The following is a 27,682-nucleotide window of genomic DNA, read 5'->3' as shown; positions in this document are numbered from 1 at the left end:
ACCAGTTTCTAATATAGCAAATACAGTTTTTGGTGGTTTTTGTTTTGTTTTGTTTTTAAATGCGTGATGCTATTATACTGTAATTCCTCAACTAACATTAAAGATGCTTGTAAAACAGGAAAGTTGCTAAAATGTAAAATGCAATTTATAAACGTTTACAAAAGTCACACGATTTTATTTAACTTTGGTAAAGTAATAAAAGGGTACATATGAGTCACAATCTTAACATTCTCATAAGAAATGATGAATACAGTGCAGAATGTTGCATTTACATTGACGCTTAGTTTTACTCAAGCAGAAGGAAACAGGTAATTCAACAGAAAATCCCACTGGTAATTTTTTAAATGTGAAAATTTACTTGTCCTCTTATAGTGAATTTAAAGCAGCAATGTAATTTTTGCTTAAATATTCCTTACCAAAAAAAAAAAAAGAGAATTTGGATAACTTTCTAGGTTTAGTATTTGTCAACTCAAAACCACTGACACAATCATTTCTTAATTGTTTCTCTGCCACAAGTTATGTTCCCCTCATAAGTTTCTTAGTCCTGTCCGGTAGCGTCCCATAGTCCTAGCCCTCTTTAGCTGACAGACACAAATGGCAGGGTGTGTTTGTCAGAAGCAGGACAGGACTGTTAGCTTTTATTTCAAAGATGCAGCAATAAAATGTTTTCTGACATTAAATTAATGTGCCCTTCTGATTCTATTTTTGGGGGGAGTTTTACCATGAGACATACTGTCTAGTTTGAAATTGCTCATGATCTCTTTATCAAGATTTAATTCAGGAAAATGTAATATAAAATGGATGAAGGCCTAGTATATACATTTATTTCCAGTACGCACATTTACAGGAGCTGCACTTCAACAATCTATAGTAAAACAAAAAGTCACCAGGGTATGTTCTGCGTACACTACTGCTTTAAATCCCAAGTTGTATTCCCTTCTCCAGCCATTTATTTTTCTTTGTTACTGGAGTAAAGTTACACTTGCTTCTAGATAAACAATAGCATCCTTTAGCTTATTAATATACTGATTAGTATTTGACAGTGGAAATGATAAGGTGAACACATAGCCTAGCCTAAAGGCTTTGCAAATGCATAGGATTAAAAACAGCATTAAGAAGTGTGGGTATACTTTGAAAAGTGAGATCAGAGACTTCAGTGTTTGTTTTCCATTCTGACAGTATTATTTTTTTTCCAGATTAAAAGTAGAGAGATGCCACAGTTCAAAATCCAACTGGATTTATTTTTTTTTTTCCCCTGGGATGTATTCCACTTGTAGGTTCTGAAAGCCAGACTTAGCTTTTTAGGTATCTTTTTGTCTGCATCAGTTGAAAATAAAGGCAGACAACTGAGGATTAGTGTCAACAATCTGATGCCAAGGAAATTAAATCTTTAGGAAATAAGGAGTAAAATGCCAATACCTTATTTTTGTCCCTGAAGTAAGCAGTTGAGAACGCTCAGGTTGAGCAGCTCAGATCTGAACGCTGTCATCTGAAATCACTTCCTGGAGTAGAACCACACTTTACAGGACAGTGTGTCACACAACAAAGCTGACCTTCTTTTGTTATGCAGGATGCATGCAAAAATCTGTTGGAATCTAGATCAATCAGCACAGTCACCAGCTGAAGATTAAATGAAAGTCACAACAATAATTGCAAATTTCTATCAGTTTCATCCTATATTACAGGGTGTTGAATTTTAGCCTCGTGAGACTTACATCTTGGAGAACTAGTGGTGGATATTCCTTATGTGCAGCCCATAATACAGCTACTAAAACAGTGCTTATTCAGGGTGTTCATTCAGTCCATTAAAAAAGTTAAAAGTACAAGCTTAAAAGAAAAATCCCAACTAAACAGAAGGAAAAAAAGATAAATGTTTTTAGTGACTTGTGGACAGTTCCTGATGCTCTTTATAGGAATACAAGGAAGATTTAGGCAGTGCAACCACCCAAACTGTTTGACTTCAGCATTACTTACACAGAATTCAGAGGGAGACAACTGCATTTCACCTTCTATCTTAAGAAGCATTCTGAAATAAAAACCAGCTTGCCTATTAAAGCTTTTCCCCTCAAAAAAAAAAGCAGTATTCCAATTGTTATGCTAAACATACATGAAAATATCCTATGACGTTATCTTTTTTAATTAGCGTTAAGTTTCAGACACTGTTGTGGTTCCCCCTAGGATTTTTCCAGTGTGTAGGCTGTAACCAACAAGTGACATGAGCCAGGTTCTTCGGCCCCAAAAAATCCCAGCAACCAGAGCCCTGAAGCCAAACAAAACAAGCATCAAGTCAAGCTGTCTGCAAGCACCCTCACCTTAAACAGGCTGATACTCTCTGGCAACTATCGATCTTGGCTACCCTTACTTCAGCTTGGCACAAGTTGGAGTAAGGCGGACCAGAATCTATCATCTGCATTGTATCACTTTATTAAAAAACAAGGACTACATGAACCTTGCGGTAAAACAAGAAGGTGGAAATTTAGGTCACCTGCTACTCACTGTCACTGTAAAACATCAGCAGTATGTCCCCTTCCTCACATCTGTTGTTAAACCTCTGAAGTAAGTCTCGCAAGAAAGAACAGTCCAACCTAACATTTGTATTTGCAATTATCTTCTGTATCTATCCTCCAGCTCCCTCCCACAGTGAAATATAAATACAAAATGTTCACAATTATTTCAATGGCAAATATTTTTTTCTTCTTCTTTCCCACATTCATTACGGTGTATAAGGTGGTGGCTTTTCAAAAGGTGGAAAATACGGTGGCGAGTAACGAGGCGGCGCATTAGAGGACCACATATAGCTGGGAGACGGCGACACTGACTGGGGGTCATCAGAGAGGCCAGAAGGAGTGGAGGCTGGAAACACGCTGGAATGCTGCAGGGAGACAGCAAGAAGGCTGTAATGTAACCACTGCTTAATGTAGAGGGCCCTGGCAAAGCGATACTTCATTACCAAGCAGTGCAAGATTAACATTTCAAGGCTCACTTCAGCAAAACATACCTACGTACAAGTAAGTATTCAAATAACTTGTTGCATTCAGGATAAGCACAGCCTGTAAAGTAACAGTTTTGCATAATGAGACTTCTTAGACCAAAAACTGAAGAAGGTGTTTTTTAAAAAAAACAACAAACTCAAACAAAAAAACCACAACAAAAAAACCAAACCCAAACAATTTCGTTCTCATGACTTTTTTATACTTACTACACTTCACAGAGGCTGGACAACTGAAAACCGATGAGTCTCTCTCTCTGATGGTTTCCACACATCAGCCAGTAGCAACAATGAACAGGCTGCAGATAATGCCTTTTTACACAACTTTTTATCACAAATAAAAAAAACCCAGAAATTAACAACAGCAAAATAATTTATTCCTTCACTAAGTAAAAAGCTTGAAAAGGTGGAGAAACCAAATTCGTGCATGCCTGAAGATTAATTTCTGCTCTCCAAAATACCTTCGTTACCAAGGCTTCGAGTCCTACGGTGCTGGCCTGCAAACCCCACACCTGCCTGGCCGGACTCCCCGGCAGAGAGAGAAGCGTGAGGTTGTTTTCAACCAGCATCTTTTTTGCGTCACTCCCCTCACACCAACCTGTGGCGGTTTATCAAGCGGATCTATAGCCCACCAAAGCCCAGCCTGCTCATCGAGGACCTCACAGAAAGCCACACAAACCGTTCCCGTTTCAAACAACCCAACAGCTCTTCCAGCACGCCTCAGTTCACCTAAAGCCCAATGGGTGGGAGCCCCCGGACTGCAAAGACCTTTGGAAGGGCACTGCCGTGGCAACGTGGTACCAGCACTCATTAGCAAACACAGCTCTGGATTTTCACCGTCACCAAGCGCCTACACACAGCTGCCTCAGCCACAAGTCCTGGAGAAGCGCTGCCATGGCTGCAAGCAGCAGCCTGGCTTTGTTAACGAAGCTGATGCCTGGGAAGATGGGTCTGTCGTTTTGGAGTTGTGTGTGAAAGCCACATCTTGCAGGGGCACAAGCTTCCTTAGAAATTCTGGAGTGCTGCGTTTTTCTTCGTGGGAAAGACACGTGGGATGAGGGGGAAGTACTGAGTTGGCCAATTCTTGCATCGGAGGGAGCCCAGCCTTCGAAAGGGATTTGAGCGGCGAGGCTGGGCTGGCTCCGTGTGCTGTAGGGTGTACCAGGGGAGAAGGTGTCGGGGCGGTACGGACACTGCTCAGGTTGGAGCAGGGCTCAAGGCAAGAGAGGGTCTCCACAGCCAGAGGCCCCAGCTCATGCTTTCATGCAAGCCCTCAAGTTCCCTGGAAGACAAGCAAGGCTCAGACTCGGAATTGCATTTGAGAGACTGGGCTATTTTAAATTTAGATTACCTCAACCAATGCCCAGCTTTTGTGCTGGCTCCTCAGCCAACCCCTGTGCTCACAGCAGTGAGACGCAGAGACTGCCGCCCGCCCGCCCGAGCCCTCAGCGTCAGCAGAGCCCCGGCAGTACTCCTGGCTGAAAAGCAGGGCAAACCCGCCCGTGCTGAGCTCTCCGCTGGCGCTGTGGCTGCAGGACAGACAAACCCCCAGTTACACAGCGCTTCGTACCAGCCGAGCGGCTGAGAAGAGGACTTTGCAGCAGAGCTTGGTTTGGTATGCCCTGAGGTTGGCATTTTGGTAACTGTAAAAAGTTATACAACGCTAGCGACTGTCCCAAGTTGCGTTAATCTCAAAAATGAGTCGCAAATCTGTATATGTCTTAGAAATTCTGATTAAGTATTAAAATATTTCTAGGAAGCCCTCACAACAGCATTGTCTAGTGGTTCTATCAGTAAAACCAGAAAGGTTTAGACTCATTTTGCCTCTAATGCATGGCTCGGATGAGGGAGGTGGTGGGTATCACAGAGCACACCTCTTAGTTTATGTCCAAGACCTTAAGCTCTTGTTAATAAAAAAAAGTTTCCAGCCCTGATGGTTGCAAAGAAAACGCATGATGTGTTAACATCACCACTGTGGTAATATCCACCTGACAGATGAGCTGAGGAGGAAATGTCCTCATCTGCTCCAAGAAGTGAAAGTTGATGTTGACAGCAAGGTTCACATGAAATCACCGTTCCCAACGGCACAGCTCCATAACTCAGAAGAGGATGGGATGCATTACAGCAGAGGTGATGTTTGCAGGGACCAGCTGAAGCGTGTGGAAAAAAAACACAACAGAACAGCTTTTCAGCCAGTATGTGACTTCAGGAGCTCAAACAGCTTGTTTCCAAAAGCTCATCTGTTTCCCTCAGACATAACAGTTGGCCTAAAAAAAAACAGGACCTGAGCACCTCGCGTTGCCTCTACCCTCAGAGCACTGCAGGAGCCAGAGGCGATGCCTATCTTTAATGTGGCCTCTACCAGCAGGTTCTGTTGCCTGCTCTTCAAGGACAGCTTTCAGGAAAACACTGCCTTAGTAACAGAGAGCACTGCCAAGGACTGATGCCTAGTAGGAAAGATTTGGTATTCTCTGCAGGAACGGGAAAATTAAACTGTGTGAATGATGGGAAGACAGGTCCTGCAGACCGGCTGGATTTAACCTTGCTGCGAAACAAGAAAACATCCTGTAACGCTCCCTACCTGAAAGTCGTATGCCGAGTAGGGGGGCAGGTGAGGAGTGCTGTGGTAGTAGGTGTTGTAAGATGTCACTTGTGGCCTTGAGTAGTAGGAGACCGAAGGGTGTGCGTTTTCAACCGTACAGTTCAGAGTAGGGAGGGAAGGAGTCTGTGAAAACAAAAAAAGAGAGACTCTCAGGCTGCTAACCAAGTCACAGAAAGCTGACAGCTGCAGGAACGCAGAAACGATCTAAAGGAGCGCTGTGTGTCTTCAGAGCTTGACTCTGTCGCATTAGCAGCTGGCAGTCCAGTTCCCTCTTGGGCATCAGGTGAGTCCAGAGGTCATTTCATTCCTCAGCCACCCCTTGTTTCATCTCAGATTCCACGGCACAAGCTGGCAATAGCCCAGCGCACACCAGTACAACACAACTGTTCAGATCGCATCCTCACACGTAGGAGGAAGAATCCATTAATTCTGATTACTCTGTTATTCAGTGCATTTTGAGATCAGCATATTTCAGCTCCTCTGGTACTGCTGTTCACAGACACTTCTACACATCTTTTTTTTGCAGAGGTTTACAGGGTGTCTGGTGTGCATCAACTCTCAAAAGGCCATGAAACACAGCTGGTAATGCATCTCCTGTTTTGGTTGGGAAGATCTTGGTGAGTCTGAAAAGAGTGTAGGAAAGTTCAGAGCTCTGAAATAAAGCACCTTAGTGCAGGGCCCAAGATTTGTTTCTAAGAAAAATGTATTGCCAGGACAAAAAGTGCTCTTTTCTGTGTGTCTCATTTTGTATTATTCTGAATGAGTCACAAGAGACTGAAAAAAAAAAACCCAAATTTATCTGTTGAATGTTCATTTCTACCCATTGACTTGTCCTCTGCACAACAAAACCGTATGGAAGGTAACAGGCAGCCTGGTTTAGTGAGGGTATGTGAAAGCTCACATTGTCAGAACAGCATTTTTTTTTTTTTTCATTATCTGAAGTCTGCAATCTTCCACCCGGTTTTGGTCCCCAGTTCACCATCTCAGATTCTGCAACATGAAGAAACTAGATGGAGAGTTTCAGCCTAACAGGGCTGCTTAAACAGTCTGTAAAGCTCAGAACCCTACTACTGCTATCAGTATATAAATCAACAATTCACAAGCAACCACCACACATTTTCTTGTAGAAGGTCAATGCTATGAAAAGAAAGATCAATTTTTAAGAAAGAGCTTATTTTTTTTTCATCCTGGTATTGCCAGCACCTCTGAGAAGGTTCCTTTTGAAAATACAATCTCCTCATTCTGTTCATCTTTTCTAGTTGTGTGCAGGCGATGACATCAGATGAGAAAGGTGAATCATCTCCACTTTCTCCTTGCAGTTATCTCGTCCCCTTCTTTCCAGCCTGATTGCAGTGATGCATAGATCATTTGCACTGAAATACCAATAGCTGCTTTCATGATTACTTTTAAAAGGCAATTTGCCTGATGCATTTCATTTAATGCACAGAGAAATTGGTACCATCTTACCATGTCTTTAAAGCCTCCAAGTATCGCTGCTGTAATGATCCCCAGGAACAGCCCCACTATGTTCAGAATCGTTGCTGACCAAAGCAAGTGGTAAAGGTGGATGATGTCCTGGCAGCTGCTGACATCGATGTATTCATAGTAGCCTCCAGAAATCTCTACTCTGCTAGATTAGGAAAAAAACAACAATGATAAAAAAAATGCACCGCACATCATAAAACCTAAGTACTTCTGCTGGACAGTAAGATGCATTCTGTAATTTAATAACAACCTGGACCTAACTGCTGAGGGAGTGGAGTTAAAGCCTGGTAGATCCCATGCTTGCAGCATCCGAGATCTCCCTGCATGACAATGGCAGAAGGCGGCTTGATCTGTTGTGAAACAACCAAGTCCTGCAAATGCACAAATGACCTTGAGTCTGAATCTGCCTCTTATTTCTATCATCTGAAATCTCCACAGAGGTGCTGGAGGTTTCCCAAGGACAAACTGGTCTGGGAAGTACCCAGGGGAATCAGCCCGTGCCCCGAGGAGTGGCAGCTGCCGCCAGGGCAGGGCTGGCTGCTCCTCACAGGCACACGAGCAGCTGGGTAGAACAGGCACGGGGTGGCACAGCTGGCCTCCTGGCACCGCGGGGCTTGGACACAAAACACGTCCAACTCAGCTGCCCTGCTCCAGCTGCCCGGCCTCGGTGGCCCTGCAATGGCACGGGCTGGCAGGACCCCTGGGACCCAGGCAGAGAGAGGCCTTTCTGCTCACTTTTTTAATCTTTTCCACATGCAGAAAAGAGATGGAGAAAAGTCAGTCAAATCCACTCAGGTCATTATTTTGGAAAGGATAGAGCAGCTCCTGCAACGTGGGCTGTAGTCTCTCCAGTAATGACTTCTCTCTGACCGCTGCTTAGGGGAATGGGCCCTTCAGCATAGCTTACCAGATGTAGTGGGATACAGCAAACTCCCCTTAAAAACAACATGTTTATCAGGGCCAAACAATACTAAGGGCTTACAAATGACTTATCTCCCAGCTCACACAAGGAGTTAAGCTCAAACTGCACAAGGGCTTTGAGGAAATGGGGAAGAATAAGATCATATTTAAGGCCAAGCAGCAGGAGATCCAGGCTCAGCTCCCCAGCAGATTCTGCAAGGCCTGCAGGAACCTGCCCCCTTTCACAAGAGCCACCCTCCTTCCCTCATTACTCCATTTCAGTTTCCTCTTTTCCTTTTTTCCATATCGTGTTCTAGCAGGCCACTGCAGAAGACACTGCAATGAGGAGACAGGGATTTCAAGCAGAATCGAGGCAGAGCGTAACCACAGGTTGTAAAGACCTGTATGTTAGCCCACACGACCTCTGTATAACCTGAGCACACACCATGACCACCTTTAACCATGCAACCTGTATGTACTGTTTGCAAGGGCCCGTTCCTATGGAGATCTTTGAGAGTGTAAAGCGCTCAGCACGCTTTGGTGTACCACTGAGAGCATTCAGCATTGTACAGATAAGTACAGCATGTACTCGTCAACGGCAAGGGGCTCCGACGCTGCCACAGCCAGGGTTCCCAGCACCAGGAGGGATGCAAGACCGCTGTCACTTTTTCTATCATTTCCATCCTTTACATAATCTGTGACCAAACCAGCCTTGAGTGTCCGTGCCTTTCTTACTGAGATCCCAAACGATGTGCACCTCCTCAGTGCACAACACTTGTGTGGTACTAAGCAAGACTGAGATGGTAACAACCGATATCTTATATCAGAGAGGTGAAAATGGGTCAGAGGCAGGACCCTGAACCAGCCTGACTGGGGGGAAAAGAAAGAAAAAAAAAAAGTTACAAGTTTTTCTATTCCCATCACTTCTCTGTATATTGCTCTCTTCAGCTAGTAAAAAGGGATCGTGTTCTGTAAACTGTCAAAGGGAAGAGTAAGCTTCACCCTTCTCCAGTGGCTTCCACAGAAACAAAGTCCTACAGAGACCAGGCATTACCCTTCCCAGCACGCAGAACCACCCTCTCCCAGCAGCAGCTTCTGATCTTCCTCCACCACAGTCAATGATTTAAGTGGGGACCAGCCCAACTAAGCACTGTGCGAAATGCTAAGCCTGAAACAGCCCTAGGCAAAAGCCAGCACTAAAAAAAAAAATAAAAAAAAATCAATTTAGTAATTGCTTGCTGACACACATTAGAGACTCCAAATGGTGTAAGCAGAGCATGCTGTAAATTAAGTTGGCTTAGGCAGAGTACCAGATCTAATGACGGTGTGATCACTATGCAGTGGTTCTCGATTGGTAACCGCCCTTCTGACTCATCTTTGCACAGTGCTGGTACATCTTCCAACCTCTTGTGGCCATGAAAGATATTCACTGGGCAGAGAGGACGCTGATTTACGAACACGCAGGTGGAACCAGCCTGTGAACCCTCATCCCTGTTAGCAGGGTGGGGAACGAAACGGTGACAAGCTGAGGAAGAACAGTGTCCCAGTTTTTACGCCTTCAATCTTCTAAAACAAAATAAAACCCAGGGAACAGGCAGTGCCAACAGAGAAGGAAGGCGTCAGGACAAGGGACATTCAATAGGGGAAAACCTGGGGAAGGCATCAAGTATGGAAATAATGGAAACTCACACCCTCTTCGTTTTTCCAGCCAGGCTGGCCTGGAGCGTGCTTACCCACAGCTGGGATTGCTTTAGTGTATTTCATACATCCCTTCACTTCATCGTATTTTGCCTGGGAGTCCTTTGGCTAGCAGCCACAGCTTAAGATCTGTTCCTACAATAGCTGTCATTAACCGATACTTTGCTCCTGCCCTGTCCTAGCCCTTCAGACACCTGCAAACCAGCATGGCCACTCCTCACCCTTCCCACGGCAGGGAATGGTATTTTTAAGCTTACTCACTTTCCACAGTTGTACAGGTCACAGCAGAAGCAGGTGTTGGTCTTTATTTTCGGTGTGCAGGGTGCACGGCGCTGTGGGTGACAGATTGCCTGTGTGAATCCAGAAAAAATACATAAAGGACATAATCACCAAACATGGTTGCTGCTGCTATTTGGCCCAGTCGACATGTAGATTTTGCGCTGATCTCCAGATTAGCCCCAGGCTTATTTTTGTTTCCTTATCTTGCAGCACAGCTCATACAAAGTACACAGTTACACTGGAATAAAGGCGCACTAGACTAGAACAGACCAGTGTTTCCTTTTACCATGGGGAAGTCCTAGATAAGCACATGCCTGCCTGGGAAGGGCGTTGCGCAACTCTTAGACGCAGCCATGACCTTGCTGAACTAACACTCCTCACCACACAGCAACTCAGAGCAAGGAGCCGTCAATAGGATGATACAAACCGAATGCAAGATTCCCATATTGATGAATAACTGGCTAAAGCGGTTAATTGTCTGTCTGTGGGTAGCTCATGTGGACGGTGAGCTGAAAGCTACTGCTGAAAGCAGAAAGACAGAGAGCTGTCTCTCTGAAAAGAGAATGGACCCCACCTATGCCACTGTGTAGTACTTACTTTGCACCTCAAGCAGGCATTTTAAGTTGGAATACAGTGGTTATTCAAAACTACTTGGACACTTGTGAGGAAATCTGAGAGAGACTCTCAGGACACAGCAAAGGCAGCCAAAGATGTCCACACACACTATCGGTATGTGGCAGGAATGTCCGTCTCCTCTTTGGAGAAGGCAATAGACAGCAGCGGTGCGGAGGCTGGTGTATGTTTCTCGTATCCACAGAAATTACTGCTGTCCTAACTCTTAACCCACCACCCTGCTCCTGTAATGAATGTGCAGCTGAAGATCTAGAGAAACTGGTGTATTTTCCTATGTGCCATCCCCTCCTCTCCACCCGCTAACACGACAGTATGGAGGAATTCACTGCCTGAGTCCTCCCGGCACCTTGCTCCTGCCCCAGGCCCAGCCTCCCCATCCCCTCCTCGCTTCGCAGACCTCCGGGACACCGGAGCAGCAGCCTGGCAGCAGGTTCCTCCACCTGCACCATGAAGCTGTCCCATTCATGGAGACAACACAGCCGAACCCACTCTCACCTCAGGTGGGGTCGTGCTCTTGGAGTAGTACTGACATCGCCCCGCATACAGTGGCCTCAGATCCTGCCGATGAAAAAGCGAAATCAAAATCAGCCCGCTGGTCTGGGGAAAGGGGCTGGGCTTTAGAGAGACCCTGTTCTCGCATCAGCTCCTCAACACCGTGGCTGTTCTGCAACATCCCCACCCCAGGGCAGCCCCCCTGAGCCCCACGTGATGCTTAACCCTGGTCCCGGAGGCAGGTATTTGTTGCAGCTAGCATGGGAAGAGCAGGCTCTTCAGCTGGGCTTGTTTGGGTGAGGGCGGCCGCCCCGAATGGAATGATTCATTCCTCATCCCCCCAGACACATCCCAGGGCTGCCTGACGTGTTTCCGAGGGTTCTTCATACTGAATCATTAACAATTTCTCACTAAATTGTTGGCAAATTCGCCTTTCTGGGCTCTTGAGTGACTTGTGGGAAAGCTCTGGAGGACGGCTCAGCCTGCAAACATGCGTTAACGTTTCACTTTGGTGCAGCCTGGTCCCCAGGGCACAACCTCAGGGACAGCCACGCTGGGTGTGTATCCGCACCAGCGAGCCCTTCCCAGGAGCAGCAGGACTTGCTCTCTGGGCGTCTGATCCGAAGCTTGGGGTGGCAGGGCAGCAGCAGGCGACAGGGGGAACGCTATGTGCTAGCGTGACAGGAGCACGTCTCCAGCAAGACAGTGACATTTTAGGGCTGTCAGGGGGTGAAGCGGTGAAAGCACGGCCATCCATTAAGAGGCAGAAACCAGAGCCCTTGTCATCCCAACGGCTCAGCTCTGGCTGCCTCAGACAGGCAGATATCCCCGCGGCCAGCCGGGAGGAGGTGCCAGCTCATGCCATCACCCGACCCATGAGGTCAGCATCTAAACATCCCAGAGCGTGTCTGCGGGGCTCAGACCCACATGGCCAGGATCAGGAGTCGAAGGAGCTCCACCTTTTTAACAAAGCTAATGCTTCATGTGCCCTCAGAAGCGGGGGGTCAGAGATGGCCAAGACTTGCCGGTTGCATCCCGACAGACGGAGACCTATCACGCAGCTGAGCAGAGCTGCCCTTTGCTCCGTCACCAAAGCCTGCCGTCCAGCCGCCTTTCCACCATCGCAATGCTCAGGGCCAGGAAAGGGGAGCTGGCTTCGCAAGGAAAATAACAAGCCAGCTGACACGGGGAGCTTCCACTTCATGGGTAATTCTGACCTTCTGAAATTCCTTTCCATTCTAATCATAAATAAACCTTTTTAATCCCATTTTGCCAAAAATTTCAAAAAAAGTCATCAAACTGCAGAGTTGCAAGACAAAAATCTGTTTGCAGTTACAAATGTCAATTAAAAAGTTGAAATGGAATTGTGTTTTTTAATTTCTATTCTAATAACTGAAGCTTTTGCACATCCCACTGTCCCAGCAATCGGTCATGACAGCAGTACCTTGTACTTTTAAGTCATCAAATGGAAACTGAGAACCTACTGCAAGTGCTTCCTGTTTATACTGTAACGTTTTAATGAGCTTCATATCAAATTGCTTCATTCAACTACAACATCCAACGGTTCAACCAGCACTAAGAACTACCTCTGCTAACTTTTAAAATACCATAGGTGTTACTGCTCATATATTGCCCCTTGGCAACAGCTGTAATTCACGTTACATCTTATAATTTTGAGACTTGGTAAACACATAAAGCATACACAAAAAAACCTAAAGGGAAGTTTTAAGATCTTAAGGCTTGCTGCTAATTTCAAAATATTTTTGAAAAGCTGATACATTTTTCTAAAGTTTATGATTTAAAACAGCATTCAGCACATGACATATATTCACAGGGTTTCATGTGGCCTGATACAGGATTACGGACACCACCACCTGTTTTCCTAGAGTAAAAGCATTACAGGACCTGTGTTTTCCTGGAAGCACTTACTATGTGTCTGGCAGCAAAGACACCGTCTACTATGGCACAGCAGAACGCAGCAATGACGCCAAAGCTGATGAAGACGATCGATGCAACCAGCTGAGAAAGGAAAACAAAGCAAAGTATCATCTGCCTCTCCACAACCGAGCGTTTCGTGCCCTCTCCAGAAGGATAACGTAAACCACAGTCAATAAGCCCTCAAGCAATCAATGACCCAAATGTTTGCCCGGGCCGCACAGCCTGGTCTCATTGAAGGCAACGGGATGTGCATCTCAAAGGAGAGCGTCTGCTCCTGCAAGGCGGCAGGAGCAGTGGTGCTGTGCCAGATTGTTTCTCTGGGGACTGTTGTAATGCAAGTTTTTCCATGACTCCAAAGTGCTAAACTTAGGCTGAGGATACACCTCCTCTTCTGGCTACCGCTGTCCTTAACTCTTCCCTGGAGAGAAAGGAGGGGTGTTTATCTCTCCCCATCCCGGAGCGCCATGGGGAGCGGCTCCTGTGGATGCTTCCCAGGCTGTTGAGGGCACAGGAGGCTCCTGTGTGTGAACCTCTCTGCTGGGAATGTGCCTTCAGGAAACAACACTTTCACGCAGGCATAAGCACAAAGCCATGAGACCAGAAGACAGGTGACCAGCCTACGCCACGGGTGTTGTACACCCTCACAGCAGCCTGGCCGGGCTCCTCAGTGCCGGGCTGTGGTGAGCACAGCCCATGGGACCCCTCCAAGCCTGCAGGGAGAGAGATCTCCACCTTCAGCTCCAGGAGGGGAGTCAGACAGGTCTGATCCACTTCCACTGACCCCATCCTGCCCATTCTTAAAATTAGGGTGAAAGCACTCAGAAGGTAAAGCAGAAATACTCATACCCCCACCCAGCTATGAGAAACAAAGTCTCCACACCCACTACACCACTTTAAACACCTCCTCTGCCTAAAGTGCCAGCGCTCAGTTTGGGGAACCACGTGCGCAAGTGCCGACATGACTCCTCGCTCCCGAGCAGCAGCTCAGCCGCTGCCAGCAGGCTCCAGACCAGCTCATCACACACAGAGCTCCCAATACCGATCCCAATCCCCCTCGCTAAAGCACATGGGGGATATCGACAGGGCCATGGAGGGAGGGCAAGCGTGGCACTCAAACAGGCAGGTTCACAAAGGCAGCAGTAGCTTAAGGTAGCTTAAGGAACCGCAGTATTTCCATTTAAAGAACTGAAAGATTTCGTGGGTTTTTCCCTGGTACTTTTCCACTCCAGCGATCATAGCCTTCAAGTATCGGTCGCTGGCAGCTGTTAAAAACTACTGTTCCACAAGTACAAATGTGAATCTGGTCATTGGGAGCTTGGAGCAATAGTAAAAATCACTAATATCACAAATACAAGATTAACAGTTAGCTTGGCTAGGACTGGCAGCTATCTTGGGTCTCCCAGCACGGGCATGTTTGTTTTAAAGCGCCAGGTGCTACGTTTGCTCCAAAACCTTGGTTCCTGCCACCGTACAAGGATCCAGTTCTCAGAAAGACAAGCCAAACCCCTTGGCAAACACAAGCCAGAGGGATCCTATATGTATTTTTAAAGTATCTCAGGATTTTTAGGTTAATCACAGCGTTTTTACCTAAACCTCCCTCACTGAAAACAGACCTTCCTCCAGCAACATGCACGTGCAGGCCAGGTCAGCCTGAGCAACGAGAGGAGATGCTGGAGGGCTCACCTGGGACTGTGGAAATGGTCCCTGTAAAATTGCTTACTTCAGTTAGCTTCAAAATGAGAGAAAATAAAATGGTTTTCTAGATGAGGCAAGTATTCAAGATGCACACTGTCCGACTGCAAATAAAAACTGCAGCAGCAGGCAGAGCAGACTGTGAAATTAACCCAACGACCATACAAACAAGTCACGGTCACTAGTAACAAGCCAGTACTGGAATATTACATGCTGTGCCACAAAGCACTTGCAGATGGCAGCAGGTGACAAGTTTTACAGGATTAGGTCCTATGCCAGGACCCTGTTTTTGTCAGCTGTAAACACTGCATTCCCCCCGACTCAGACCCACACCATCTCCACACGTGGATCACAGCTTGCACCACCCACTACAGCAGCCAGAGCGTTTCACTACCACAACCAGTGAAACCACACAAGGGGAGAAAGCACAACTTCCTACGCTTTTGGTGGAAAAAAAATGGGGTTTATGGCTTAGGTTATTTTGTAGCAAGTTTAGTTTTTCTCTGTACTTTGTTTCATACATACACGAAAAGGATAGTCTCCCTAAATAGCATGACCCTTGGAGATGGGAAGCGAGCCAAACACTAAATATACACAGTTAGGTACTTATCGGTCGCCCCTGCTTGCAGATAGGAGCTGCTAATGTAGTTATTTAAAATAATACAAGGTCAATGATGATACTTTCATAACAGCCCTACTAGGATATAAGGATCTGGTGTTAGAAATGGGTTTGCTCACTTTATTTATACAGAGCTTCCTGCCTCTCAGCTGGAGAAAGAAAAGCCTGAAAAACCAAACACTGAGAATTTATGACAAAGAAAAACCAAACAGCAAATAAAACCATACAAATTCATGTTAAAAATCACATGGTTTTCAACTAATCTCATGATTTGCCAACAAGATTTTTGATCTGCAGTTGACAATACTGTCACTGTAGCAAGCAGAAGTCCCTCTCAAGAGCCGTGTAACATTTAGTGATTTGGTCTTTGCTCATCTAAATCCTGCCAGAGTCAGCCACACAGAGTAGCATTCGGACGAGAAAAGACAGACTGGGTTCGGAGAGTGCAGGAGCGTTCTGGGCTGAGGTTCCCTTTAGGTCGCGGTCCAGCGACACATGGGCTGTGAAGCTAGTGGGTACTATTTTTCCATGGCACAGCTGACTGTCACAAAGGCACGTAAAATGCTGACTCCTCACTTGAAAACTGCTGAGCGGGCGGCTGGGGTGTACGTCGGAGCTGCCGGCAGCACTGTCGGGCAGCTGCCCTCCCCGCGGGCACGAAAGCTCTCCCTCACTTTGACAAGTGGGAGGTGCGGACGCACGGTGTGAAAGCCAATACGCTCGGGTGGGAAAAACGAGAGGTGTCTATTCCTGTCGGCAGGCTGGAGAGAAGTGGAGGGCTGCTTCAGGTTCGCTCTCCCCGTCAGCCACATCGGCTTGCTCGACTCCTCATGCTCCCCAGCCAGCTTATGGGCAGAAACACGCACGGAACATGGCAGCAGAAGCTGTTTTTAGCTCTTCTTGCCATCACTGAGGAGCAAGCGTGTAACGAGCGACACCAAGACTGCCTTTTAGCAAACTAGGACACTGGGGAAGCTCACAGAATATAAAAAAAAGGAATAATCCTGCACTGAGAGTGGTATTATGGAAACATGTAATGGACACAGCTGCCACTGTGAAGTGCTCCTGGGCAAGGAGGAGAAGCGACTAAAGCATGGGGACAATAAGTGACAGCTACTGCATGTTCCCTCTGTGGTCAGAGCAGAGACACGGTAGCTGCCAGCTGAGGCAGCAGTGACGCAATCCCTGCAAAGCTGGGTCATGCGTGTTTTTTAGGACACAAAATGATAGAGAGATGAAAAGAATAAACATGGGCTACCCAGAGCTCTTCAGAATAAACAAACAAGTCAAGTCAGAGCCACGCTGTCACTCACGGGCACCCCTGTGAAGAACGCAGGACTGACATAATATGGCCATTGCTCAACCAGACCCTGACACCCTGCTAATACTCGATGAGCAAGAGGCTTGGAAACCCCGCTAGGACAGAAAGAACAGGACATGCTGCTCTTGCAGAGCCAGGGTGAAAACAACAAAAAATATCCACTGGGAAGCCCACCTGCCCCGCACCCTGTCTGCCTGTGGGAAAGGCAGTTTTCCTCTCCCACAGGGCCTGCCTCACTCTCTCCCTCCGGCTCTGCAGGGAGCACGCTGCTGGCAAAGCGAAGGGCAAGGCAGCCCAGCCCAGCCTCTGGATTAGGACAAGCAGGAATTTCTCCCAACTCCCTCTGCAGTTTGGCAAACATGCCTTACTCTTGGCCAGCAGCACCCCCCGCTAATCTGATCCCTGAGCCCCCCCGCAGAGGCAGCTCCATCCCATCAAGAGCAGGCATCGGCACTGGGCCAGCGGGACAGGCTGCAGAGCCAGCACGATCCCCCTTGGCCCTGTGCAGCCAAGGCTGGAGGGGTCTCGCTGCCAGACCATGGGGCAACCAGCGGGGAGGGGGACTGCAGCCACTCCGGGAGAGCCAAGCGGACGCAGGCATGTCCACAGGGTGCACCAGGAGCTGGCCTGTACCTGCCCACAGGCTACCTCTAGCCAGCCATGTGCGGCAAGCAGAACAAACGGGCTAGGAAAGACTGAGCTCGATAGCCTGCCAGGACCGCATCACATACCAAATTCTTTTGATCTGTCTCTCCCCATGCCTCTTGCTAAATTCTCTCAAAAGACTTCCCCCCACCCTAAGCCCTGTTACTGACACCTCCAAGCACTACAGCCCCTACCTTCATGGCACAGGCAGGAAGACAAGGGGGTTGTTAAATAGCATCTGCAAGACATGTTTAGGGGCTGTCAGAGAACCAGCCAAGTCCACACAAGTCTCCTGTGCTTGCCAAAGCGGGTAATCTGGGCCAGCTCTGTCCCCACTGCACAGAGAGACCCCCCTCCCACCTGAGCACAAGCTCAGTTGTGATCCTATCGTATCAGCAGCGCTGGTCTCATATGGTTTGTGCTATCTGCATGTTCCCTGCCCACCTGCTCTCTTCTGAACGTTGATCCCATGGGATGGGACACCAGAGGCCTGCCTAGACAGTGGCTGCCCAGTCCCAGCACGCAAAAGCCTCCTCGCAGCGTGAGAAGGGAACCAGAGAGCACTGTGATCCACACATCTGGTCTAGCCAGCATCTTCTGTGCTTCTCAGGTCCCCAACTGATACTTTACAACATGCAAAAGTTTCTTGGTTGAAAACCTACTTGAAAAGGAGTTTGGAAACAAGGACCAGCAACACGTATGTAAGCCCGCAACACTGGAGGAGGTGGTTGCTTTTCAATCACACCAGGCTTCATGCTTTTCATCATGTCAATATCTCAAGTGACTTTTTCTCTAGACATATCTAGAGCAGAGAGCTCTGAGCACCCCTGTCCTCAGGAAGGACTTTCTGCTGAGCCCTCTAAGGGCTTTCACCTCCAGTCTCTGGGCTGGCCATTACACAACCTGCTGCTACACCTCTCTGTCCTTTGCTTGGAACAGAAAGTGAAGCACTGACTATCCTGAAAACTCCAAACACTCTATTTCAAGCCCTTTAAAAAAATCCCACTGAGTTCAATGAGACTGTATATAGTCACTTTGTGCCTCCTCGAGCATTTTGTTTTCTTCAGTTTAAAAGCATCAGGGTTAAGAGCCTTGTTCTCCTGGGCTGCCAGAAATCATCCCTAGTTCTCAAGAGGTATGTAACACTACCCTGGAAAAGTTAGGAAAACCAGTAATACTATTTACATACAAAATTTTAGTTAATGTCATTCTTTTTTAAAAGTTTTTATAATGAACTTACCATTTGCCTTTTGTTTTCTATCAAGTTTGATCCAATTATTCCAAGAAACGACCCAAAACCAAGCTGAAAAAACAACATATTGTTAGCATTTAGATCAGGACAACATCCAACATATTTTACATGCAGACAGAACACAATTACATCCAGAAGCAGCAAAAGAACATACTGCGGATGTGGGAGCACTCTTCCTTCAGCAAGGAATCAGTGGAGTCTCTCACTAGCAGGAACTATCAAGTGTATCCCTTATATGACACTAAAAGCATGTGCGGAAACCAAAAGGATGAGATCTGAATTCCAGCCCCTCCCCAGTGATGCTGAGCAATGGCTGGTGGATGAGGATATACATTGCTGTCTTGGAATAACCCTACAAACACTCAGGAGCCTCCAGATGCAAACCTAGGAAGACCGCATCACTAGAATCTGCAGGACTAGGCTTTCGGAACCTCACCAAGGTTTTCAACTCAGAGTTTCTTGATGTGAACTATGAAATAAGGGAGAATTATACTCAGGAAGATTTAGCAGTTTGCTGCCACCTTCTATTCCTCCCTTATTTCTAGGGGTGAGGATGCACTAACCAGTGTCTTCTACCAGAAAAGCTCACGCCAGCCCAGCCAACAGAATAAGCCACTCCAGCAAAAGCATGTTTTCTTGCTGCCATAACTGACAACATTGTTCTTATTTCAGCTCAGTGAAGTCAGCCAGGAGTGCGATTTCCCACCTCCTTTCTCCGTAGCCTTGAGCTATTTAGCTACACTAAATAGAAGTTTCTAGGACAGAGCACATCTCAGCCAGGCCAGAAACAGGGACTTCAACCAGGAGCCATGGACCACAGGAGGAGATGCAGAAGTACTTCTGTGCCACAGTGAGAAAAGTCTTTGACTGGTATAGAGCATATCCAACTTCCCTTCTATGGGTCGGCAAAATGAGAAATGCCGGAAAAGTCCTACCGTTGGACTGGTCATATTAAGCAGGTACAAATCCAGTCAATAGACTAGGGGGGCAGTGAAGATCCGGGTGAGAATGCCAAATAACCAGCCAACTCCTCAGGAAGCAGAATAAAGCACGATACAAGCTGCAGTGATTCAAGAATGAGTCAACTAATCTGGAATCGATATTTTAAGATGCAAGAACAGAAAAAAAGAAAAAGTTTTAATAAATCCGAAACTAACAATCAGAGGCGCGTGCAGAGATTAGCAGACACAAACACGATGAGAAGCTGGGCTTACTCTTGCCCTGCTCTGCCTAAGCCCGGTAACATTTGATGCAGTGCCGCAGGCAGCAAGGGCTGCTGGCTCAAATGGTGGGGATTAAAGTGGAGCAGCCGATTCCAGCTACCTGCCTTGCACTCTGAGCTCTCGGAGACCATTGTCCCCACAGCAGGGACAAACCATCACGGTGGGACGCACAGCACTGAAGCCAGGTGCTGCTTAACACTGGGGCAGCAGGGCAGAGCCAGGGGCACTGCTGAACTACCCCAAACTGATCTGCTGGCACTTCTGGGCTTATTATTTTGCTCGGCTTGGGCAAGCAACAATTCCCACCTTCCCCAAGCAACAGGAGTTTTACAGCTCAATTCCAAGCCCAAAACCTGGGAGATCCAGCCATTAAGAGTAATATGGATACAGGCATTATTTTCAGTCTGGTGATGTTTAGCAGCAAGAAAGTTATGTGGCAACACACACCTAAGGCAAATGTTCGAGAAAAACGTTTTGTGCCCTTGGAGCTTGATCCAACAAGTTTAAGAGAAATGTCCATGTGGTGCTTCAGAGCAGTCTCAAACCAAGAGGTGAAATCTTAAGATAATTTAAGATAATTCAAAAAGAAGAAATTAGAGCAAGTCTGTACATCCAACAGGTAAAGACAAGTAAATCAGTGGATTCTCAGTAATTAATGGGAATTCACATTGCATTAACGGGAAAACCAGTCATTCTTATGGTTGGGATGGGACCAGATGGATGGGACAAAGAGATCTCAGTAATCTGTATCAATTGCATCACTTATTTGCTGGTGGATATGATGTGCTGGGATGTCTGTCTGAAAGGAGGGCAGGACACAAAATGAACATGCTTTTCCAGAGTAAAGCTCCAGGCCAACACACTTGAGAAGGAACCACTGTGGAAGAGGTTTGGCCAGTCAAAGCCTAAGAAAGGTCAATCATTTACACAGATGCTGGAAGCTGGTATAGCTTGGAGACTACACATGTATCCCACAGAGCCTCACAAGGATGCTTGCCCTCTGTACCCCATCATCACTCTTGTCTGCTGAGCATCACTCTTACACTCTGGGCTTCCCAGGCCCACCTCAGTCATCCAGCCACAGGTGAGGATATTTCCCACAGAGGCACAGCCTGTTCACAGACATGGTCGTGGAGGTGTCGGTGGTCGTGGAGGAGGGTGAAGGCAGCCTGACTATAGGACATGTCATTGCACCCTCTGCTTCAGCTTGTCCAGTTGTGTCAAGGAGGAACTGCACTGTTTGGGAAAATAAAACAGACAAAACCCCCAAAAAACCCAAGCAAACAAAATCCCACTGATGCGTGGAAGGTCTCTAGTGCCCGGTTCTATCCTTCCTTGGGAGCAGAGGCCTGGGAAGATAATCCCTCACATTAGACAGCCACTTCTTTGCCTGTTTCCTCCTTGCACAAGAGGTATTTGCCCAAGGACACACAAGTTAAAGGAGGAAAGAACGGTGCATTAGGCATGGCAGCAAATGAGACATCTTTGTGTGAAGATCTGGATGACAAGACCTGCAAGGACCTGCTTCTTCAGGTCTGTGGAAGCCACCTGCTCGGGGACAACTCACCGAGTACTCATGCACCACAGCAAGTCCTTTTTCCACAGTAAAGGGAGAAATCCCAGATTGTTACGAAACATCAGCTATTTTAAGCACCTGCTGAAGCATCCAGCAGCAAACTGAAATGTTTTCCTGTGCAGGGGGACAGGCGAGGTCGTCACACATTTCCACACAGCGGATTGACGAACTAACAGGGGGGGAATTTGGCAACAAAGACAACTGTGAGGGTGCCTCTGAATAAAGTAACTCAACACCCTTCCCAAGTCCAGGAATTCATTAATTCCTTGAGTAGACTGAGTCTTACAAAAGCGTAAGCGATGCTGACGTTCCTGGAGCATAAATAGCACGGGAGATGTCAAGGGGACACGAACAACAGGCTCTACCCATCTGCATCAGACTGCAGGACCTGCTCTGAAGCATGAGGTTCACCTCAGGCTGACAGAGTGTGGGTTAAGTGCGGAGAGTTTAAAGCCAGCCTGTCACCTTCCTCAGCACCTTCCTTCTATACTTCTCTTTAAAAAAGATCAGGCCTAAATGCAGGAGTTACTGGGACAGGCCAGAAAATCAATCCTAAACCAAAAGAGGCCCAAAAGTCTGTAACAATGTTCCACACTAATGGCTATAAAAGGCCTTTCTTCAGTCACAGAAGAGCTTGTCCACAGAGAAGTACAAACCTCCCCGAGATCAGCAATGTGTGGCAAATAAATCAATCTGCAGTAAGGCAAGAACAAGTCTCCACCTAGTTATCTGGGATGGCTTTAAGCCTCCAGCTTCGAGGCTCCAAACCTAAAAGCAGAGCACTCCACAACTGCCACACCAGGAGCCTCTAGCTGGGGGCTGCAGCTACATTCAACCTGCTAAGACACCTAAATTGCCTGCACATCAGTCCTTTTTGTGCTTCTTTTTGAGTGTGTCTCAGACATGTGCAGGAACAGACCAAGACTTGCCTTCCAGCTCACGTTAGACCTCTGCTCCTGCTGGGAGGGGTATGATGTACTTGCTCCTTATGCTTCTGCAGGAGGTTATACATCTACTGGCAAGAAGGCTGGGCACCAGTGGACTTCTCTAAATTGAGCCATTTGAAGCTACAAGATTGTCCTTTCCCATTTTCATCCATTGATAACAAAAAAGAAGAAATGGATGTGCTAGCTGCTTTGATGTGCAAGCTCCCCTGGCAAGCTGCCATAGCTATTGCTAACGTGCTTCTTATTCAGGGACTCTGAATCGTTAAACACTTCTGCAAGTGAACTTGATGACCATGAGTTCACACGAATGTTCAAGACCTGGTCTCTCAACTGTTCTTGGCAGCTATAGTCCTCCCTCACCTTACTTCTGCCTGGGGTTAATGTGATGTACGCAAACAAAGAAGTTCTCAGGTTGCTTTGACTGACACAAGACCTATTTATCTCTCTCACCGTGATCTCAAAAGCATGTTATTGTCTAAGCTCAGAGGAAGCTGCCACTTGGATGGGATTTTCGCATGGGAATGAGCAGCAGGTGCAAAATAATAAAAAAACCAAATAAATCAAATGGCAATGAAGTAGCCGAGCATAATATTCAGGACAAGATCACCCTTTATAACATTTGCAGCATTACAAGGGACTTTGTAGGCAATAAGTTTTCTAGACCTACCTAGGAGTTCTATACTTACAATAACCCCTGGGTAATAACCTCCAACAGTCACATTTTGGGTTCTTGTTGTAGCAGCTAGGCCCACCGTTAGAATTAATACTGACACAATGAGCAGAGTCACAGTTACGTAGAGGGAATTTCTTTTTCTTCTATTGAACGACCCTAAAAACACACACACACACAACAGAATTTGCTGATTCCATCTGGGGACAGTCATGGTACCGCAAAATTCTCCTCCCACCGCCAACCGCATCGTGGTGAATTTTCTTTCTTCTAACTTGAGAATATTTTTGGTTTTGGCTGTCACTTTTCACCTTCACTAACATGCTTTATCAAGCGTTTCTAGGGCATCTGAATTCACATTTACTTATCATTGCTCTGACGTAGATGAAGACAGCCTTAAGAACTGCAACTTTGCAAAGCTTGTTTGGATACATTGGAGCCTCCCAGCTCCTGGGGAAATTGAGCTAATAAGAAATATTACCATTAGGCATTTATATATTTTCTGATCTGTCTACTTATATCAAGCTAAATAACCATATGGTATGCTACTTGTTTTGAGCAGGGAAATCTTGGCTGTAATCATATCATACGGCATCCACAATTTTCCGTGTAAATGAGACATCACCAGTAACAGCCACTTCCCCTCCTGTAGTATCATCCTCTACTTTCAGCAAGGACTAGGTATTTTTAGATTCTTGAATAATGAATTTGTGGATTAGTAAAACTCATCTACAGCTGCCTGATTATGTTTTTTTTTCCTTTTATATATTTATAGATCTCCCAAATGAACATAAATATAAAATAGTGATTCCATCAGCCAAGAGGAAAGCTGGCTGCGATGTTACACTCAGCATCTTTAGACGTATTTGTTCAGCGTGTGCTCTCCCATCTTTACTTCACTGTGTGGAACAGTCCTTTTGATTATATTTCATATGTTATGTAGACATAACCCAGCACCCACGAGAGCAGCTGGTAGGATTAAGGCACTCTAACGGTCCCCTGCCACACTGTGGGCTGCAGGGGCCACCTTGAATCTCATCCCCGCAGCCTAGGGCTCTCCAACACATCCTGAGAGCAGGCAAAGGTATTTCCCACCCCAGAGGCTCCCCCAAGTGATGTTCGTGCTACCCGCACTTCTCAGAGCATTTCAGACCAGGGCAGGGACGTGACGCAAGAGCAAGGAGCTGCTTCCACCATCAGTGAGCGTATGCCCTAAAGCAAACCACGTTGGGAACCCCCACCTGAGGGGTTCAGGGGCTCCCTGACAGCCTGCACGTGGCGAGATAAAATACCTGCAGACAGGCTGGGAGGAAAGACTCAGCCAAGCCAAGCACAAGCACAACCTCCTTGTCCAAATGCTCCAGAGAGAGGAGCGCATCAGGCCTCGCTGTGCAGCTTTCTGTCTTGATGATGTATGCCCCAGGTGCCCCCTGGCCCTTCTTTAGGGTCTGCGCATATTTGCAGCACAGCTAGAGAGATCTCTTCACCCTAACAGCTACACCGATGCAGCCATGTGGACACACACCGGTACAAATTATCTCCCTTCTTACGCAGGGACAGCTCTCCGCAGGGAAAAGGGCAGCAGCTCCCCGCTGCTCCTCCGCACTCGCCCCAACCCGACCCACCAGCCGCGCTGCTGGCATGAGTGCTCCCTGGGGCTCTGGATCATTTCCAGACTGGGGAAATTCAGGGACTGGATCACTTCACCCACACCAAGCAGATGAGCCTGAAATCACAGACAAGTCCTAAACTTGGGGCTTAGAAGCCCCAACACAAGAAGATGGAAGGCAAGGGAGGTTTATCAAGAACAGCCACATCCTTTCTGACTGACCAATGTCTCTGGAAGGAAAGCTCTCCATCCACAAGCCTTCTGCTTGTGTCCTGGAGCACAGCTGTGACCGCACTGCTGGGACATCACTGGGTCTAAGAACAAGGATCCTGACAACTAGTTTAGTCCTTAACTGGAATGAGTAGCTAGACAGTTACTAATTTCAAACAAAACAAAATTAAATAACTCCTAGAGAACCCTAAGATCCAGACTGGATATATTATCAGTTTCATGCCATTTTTTTTCAGGATGGAGATAAAGGTACCCAACTGTTTGCTGCAGGTTGCATTTGGGGTTAATCTTTTTATTTTCCTAAATGTGCCAAATAAGCTAATAATACAAAATCTAGACTTCTAAAGCATTCAAAATTCATCAAGATGTTAGGCCATTCTGTATGAATTGCCTCCCCAATACTATAGTTTGTGCCATGCTCCAGTTCCAATGTGATCATTTAAATGCAAGTGTCACATAAATATCAGAAAGTTCCGAAGTACTGGGACCAAAGGTTTAGCTGAGCAAAACCTTAGAAACCGAAGAAAAAATAGCTACTTCTTACATAGATTAATTCTGAAGGAAACAAAGAATGAACCCACCTTGCTTACACACATGGTAGATTACCAAACTTCTGATTACTGCTATAGTTTGGCTGGCAAATGAGCAGAAGATAAGTCAAACCAGCCATATGTTCCTTACACAGCTTAAACTCTTTCCAGCTAGGCTGTGTGGGCGCGCAGATGTTTGTGTGCCGTGTAAAAACCACCCTGCGGAGCACATCTGAGTGAGCCTCGTGGGTACACGAGCATCGCCTTGACACACACAAACAGGAATTCCTGCATTTCCATCAGGGATGCTTCAAAAAGTTACAATGAAAAAACCTGCAAAACGTGCTATTTTCCTCAAACCTGGAGTTTTTTTGTAATAGCATTTCTGCAGGAAAACACTCTAAAAGAAGCTGCTTGAAACACTGTTCGTGGATCCTGAGCTTCTTTCAGAACCACCATGTTTTCCCCTCTTACGTTTCTACGTTGTTTCCCAGCTCACAACTGGCACACACCAACACGCCATACAGAAGTGAAACAAAAGGTTTCCAACTGGAAAACTTCTGAAAGGTTTTCAATATTCCTCGTAATATTCCTCACCAAAACCCCCCCCAAAAAACAAAAAAAAACCACCCAAAAACCAAACACCAACAAAAAAGCCAAAATGCTTTTATTCCAAGTCCTGACAAAACCAAGAAACCAACCACAATCCTTCAACTTGATATTGGAGAGAGATGCGATACTGAAGAGATAATGTGATTACCTCCACTTCAGCTCTGTACTGGGACACTAATTCCATTTTTTCTTCCGCTGAAAACACATTCTGTTACGTGTATATTGAGAAAGTGGTTTTATACTTCTGTAAGGATGCCTGCAGCTGCTTCAGCATACACGGACTCACACTCACTATCTTCCCTGCTAGCTGCTGAAGGGCTGCCCTGGCAAAATCCTCTCTCAACGTTAATTCTTGCAGAAAGCATTCCCCATTAGATCATCTTCCTCTTTGCTACTGAGTTTCGTACAGCTTTACACACAGAAATGGAGCTACAACAGCTTTGCTATCTCTGCTTTTAAGAGGCAGCAATAGCCTTTTCTCCATGATTTACCCAAACCAGGTATCTCAATACTTGCAGCGATCACCTCAATGTGAGTACACAAGGTGGTCTGAAACACTGTGCTTAACTCTGTGAGGAAGATGTACAGAAATTAATGTTGTCTATATTCTGGCTATTTCTTTTGCTAAAATGGCACTCAGAATTTGGACAGGCTTCAGAAAGATCACTTTTATCTTAAGCCTCAGAAACACCCTCTTATTATAGTTCCCATATGTAAGCCCACTCTAAAAACAAGGTTGTAGCAGGTTTTTCCAGATTACTTTAAAAGTTTGCAATAATCCCTATCTTTGTACTGCCCCTGATTTACTCAAGTTTTTTTCCTGATTCTCAGAAGGAAACAGAGAAGATGGCACAGAAACAGCACCAACTTCTCCATCTTGTTCTTTGGGGGGAAAAAACCACAAGCGAAGAAAAAGCGCAAAGCACTCCGAGGAAGCCAGCTTCAACTTTTACCCGAGGAGAACGGGGGGCAAATAGCACCGAGCCGTTCTCCTTCCCAGCCCTTCTCCTTTTGCTCCACTTCTCTGCTAAAAAAGCGTTAGTGTGACCCAAACCGCACTCTAATTACGGGCCCCGCCGGCAGGCCCGCGGGAGGGGGTCCGCAGGCGGCGGGGGGCCTCATCTCCTGCTTGGATGGCTGGGGAAACCGCAACGAGCAGCCGGCGCGGAGCGGTGCGCGGGATCCTCTGACCTGATGAGGGAGGAGCAGGAGCGCTGCTCTCCGTCCCCGCTCCCAAGGATGCTGCGCGACCCGGGGGGCTGCGGGGGGGGGGGGCGGCGGCCGCTTCAGCCCGGGCAGCGGGACGCCCCACGGGGGTCTCCGCCGCGGCCCCGGGACGGGGAGGGGAGTGGGGGGGAAGAGGGACCGTCCTCCTGCGGATGACACCGCGCCTGAACGGGCCGGGGAGGGGGCCGGGGGAGGCGGCGGGGGTCCGGTCCGGTCCGGGCGGCGACACCCCCGCGTACCCACCGCCCAAAATGGCCGCATCCTCCCGGCCCGACGGGGACTCTCACCCCACCCGCGGCACTTACCCACGGAGTCGGGCAGGGCCACGCCGCCCGGGCGCTGCTGAGTCAGGGACTGCCGCATGCTGCTGCCGCCGCCGCCGGTCCCCGCTCCCCGCCGCAGCCCGCCGGGCCACGGCGGCGGACAGAGCCCCGGCAGCGCCTGCGCGCTGGGGCGGCAGCGGCGGGGCCGCACCGCACCGCACCGCACCGCACCGCACCCCACCGCGCCGC

The 27,682-nt window shown here is 47.3% G+C and overlaps 1 protein-coding gene across 9 annotated transcripts; it reads right to left on the bottom strand.

Moving 5' to 3' along the window:
- Nucleotides 1–127: 127 nt before the first annotated feature.
- Nucleotides 128–27,682, bottom strand: TMEM255A (transmembrane protein 255A). Of its 9 annotated transcripts, none has more exons than XM_074599668.1 (10): nucleotides 27,476–27,682; nucleotides 22,978–23,120; nucleotides 18,534–18,596; nucleotides 13,008–13,097; nucleotides 11,082–11,144; nucleotides 9,936–10,024; nucleotides 7,059–7,221; nucleotides 5,571–5,714; nucleotides 2,999–3,050; nucleotides 128–2,872 (listed from the first exon to the last, which is right to left on the bottom strand). In XM_074599668.1, exons 1-10 carry the CDS (start codon nucleotides 27,531–27,533, stop codon nucleotides 2,829–2,831), a joined length of 909 nt encoding a protein of 302 aa, XP_074455769.1. In that variant the 5' UTR covers nucleotides 27,534–27,682; the 3' UTR covers nucleotides 128–2,828. The 9 variants fall into 9 exon arrangements, with proteins under 9 accessions (XP_074455769.1, XP_074455770.1, XP_074455767.1 ...); XM_074599669.1 differs by having other exon boundaries at nucleotides 7,059–7,218; XM_074599666.1 differs by lacking the exon at nucleotides 2,999–3,050.

The sequence above is a fragment of the Larus michahellis genome, chromosome 9 (assembly GCF_964199755.1).
Source record: "Larus michahellis chromosome 9, bLarMic1.1, whole genome shotgun sequence".
Lineage (NCBI taxonomy): Eukaryota > Metazoa > Chordata > Aves > Charadriiformes > Laridae > Larus > Larus michahellis.
The sequence above is the reverse complement of the archived record's forward strand: the minus strand, read 5'-3'. Positions and strand labels throughout refer to the sequence as shown.

Bases quoted from the DNA above. Each gene is read 5' to 3' on its own strand.
- TMEM255A (XM_074599666.1), bottom strand. From the start codon at position 27,533: ATGCGGCAGTCCCTGACTCAGCAGCGCCCGGGCGGCGTGGCCCTGCCC. The intron at 10,025-11,081 runs GTGAGAGTGGGT...GGATTCACACAG, and splicing joins AGAGCACGACCCCACCTGAG to GCAATCTGTCACCCACAGCG. The intron at 7,222-9,935 runs GTGAGTAAGCTT...TTCCTAATCTAG, and splicing joins GACCTGTACAACTGTGGAAA to CAGAGTAGAGATTTCTGGAG.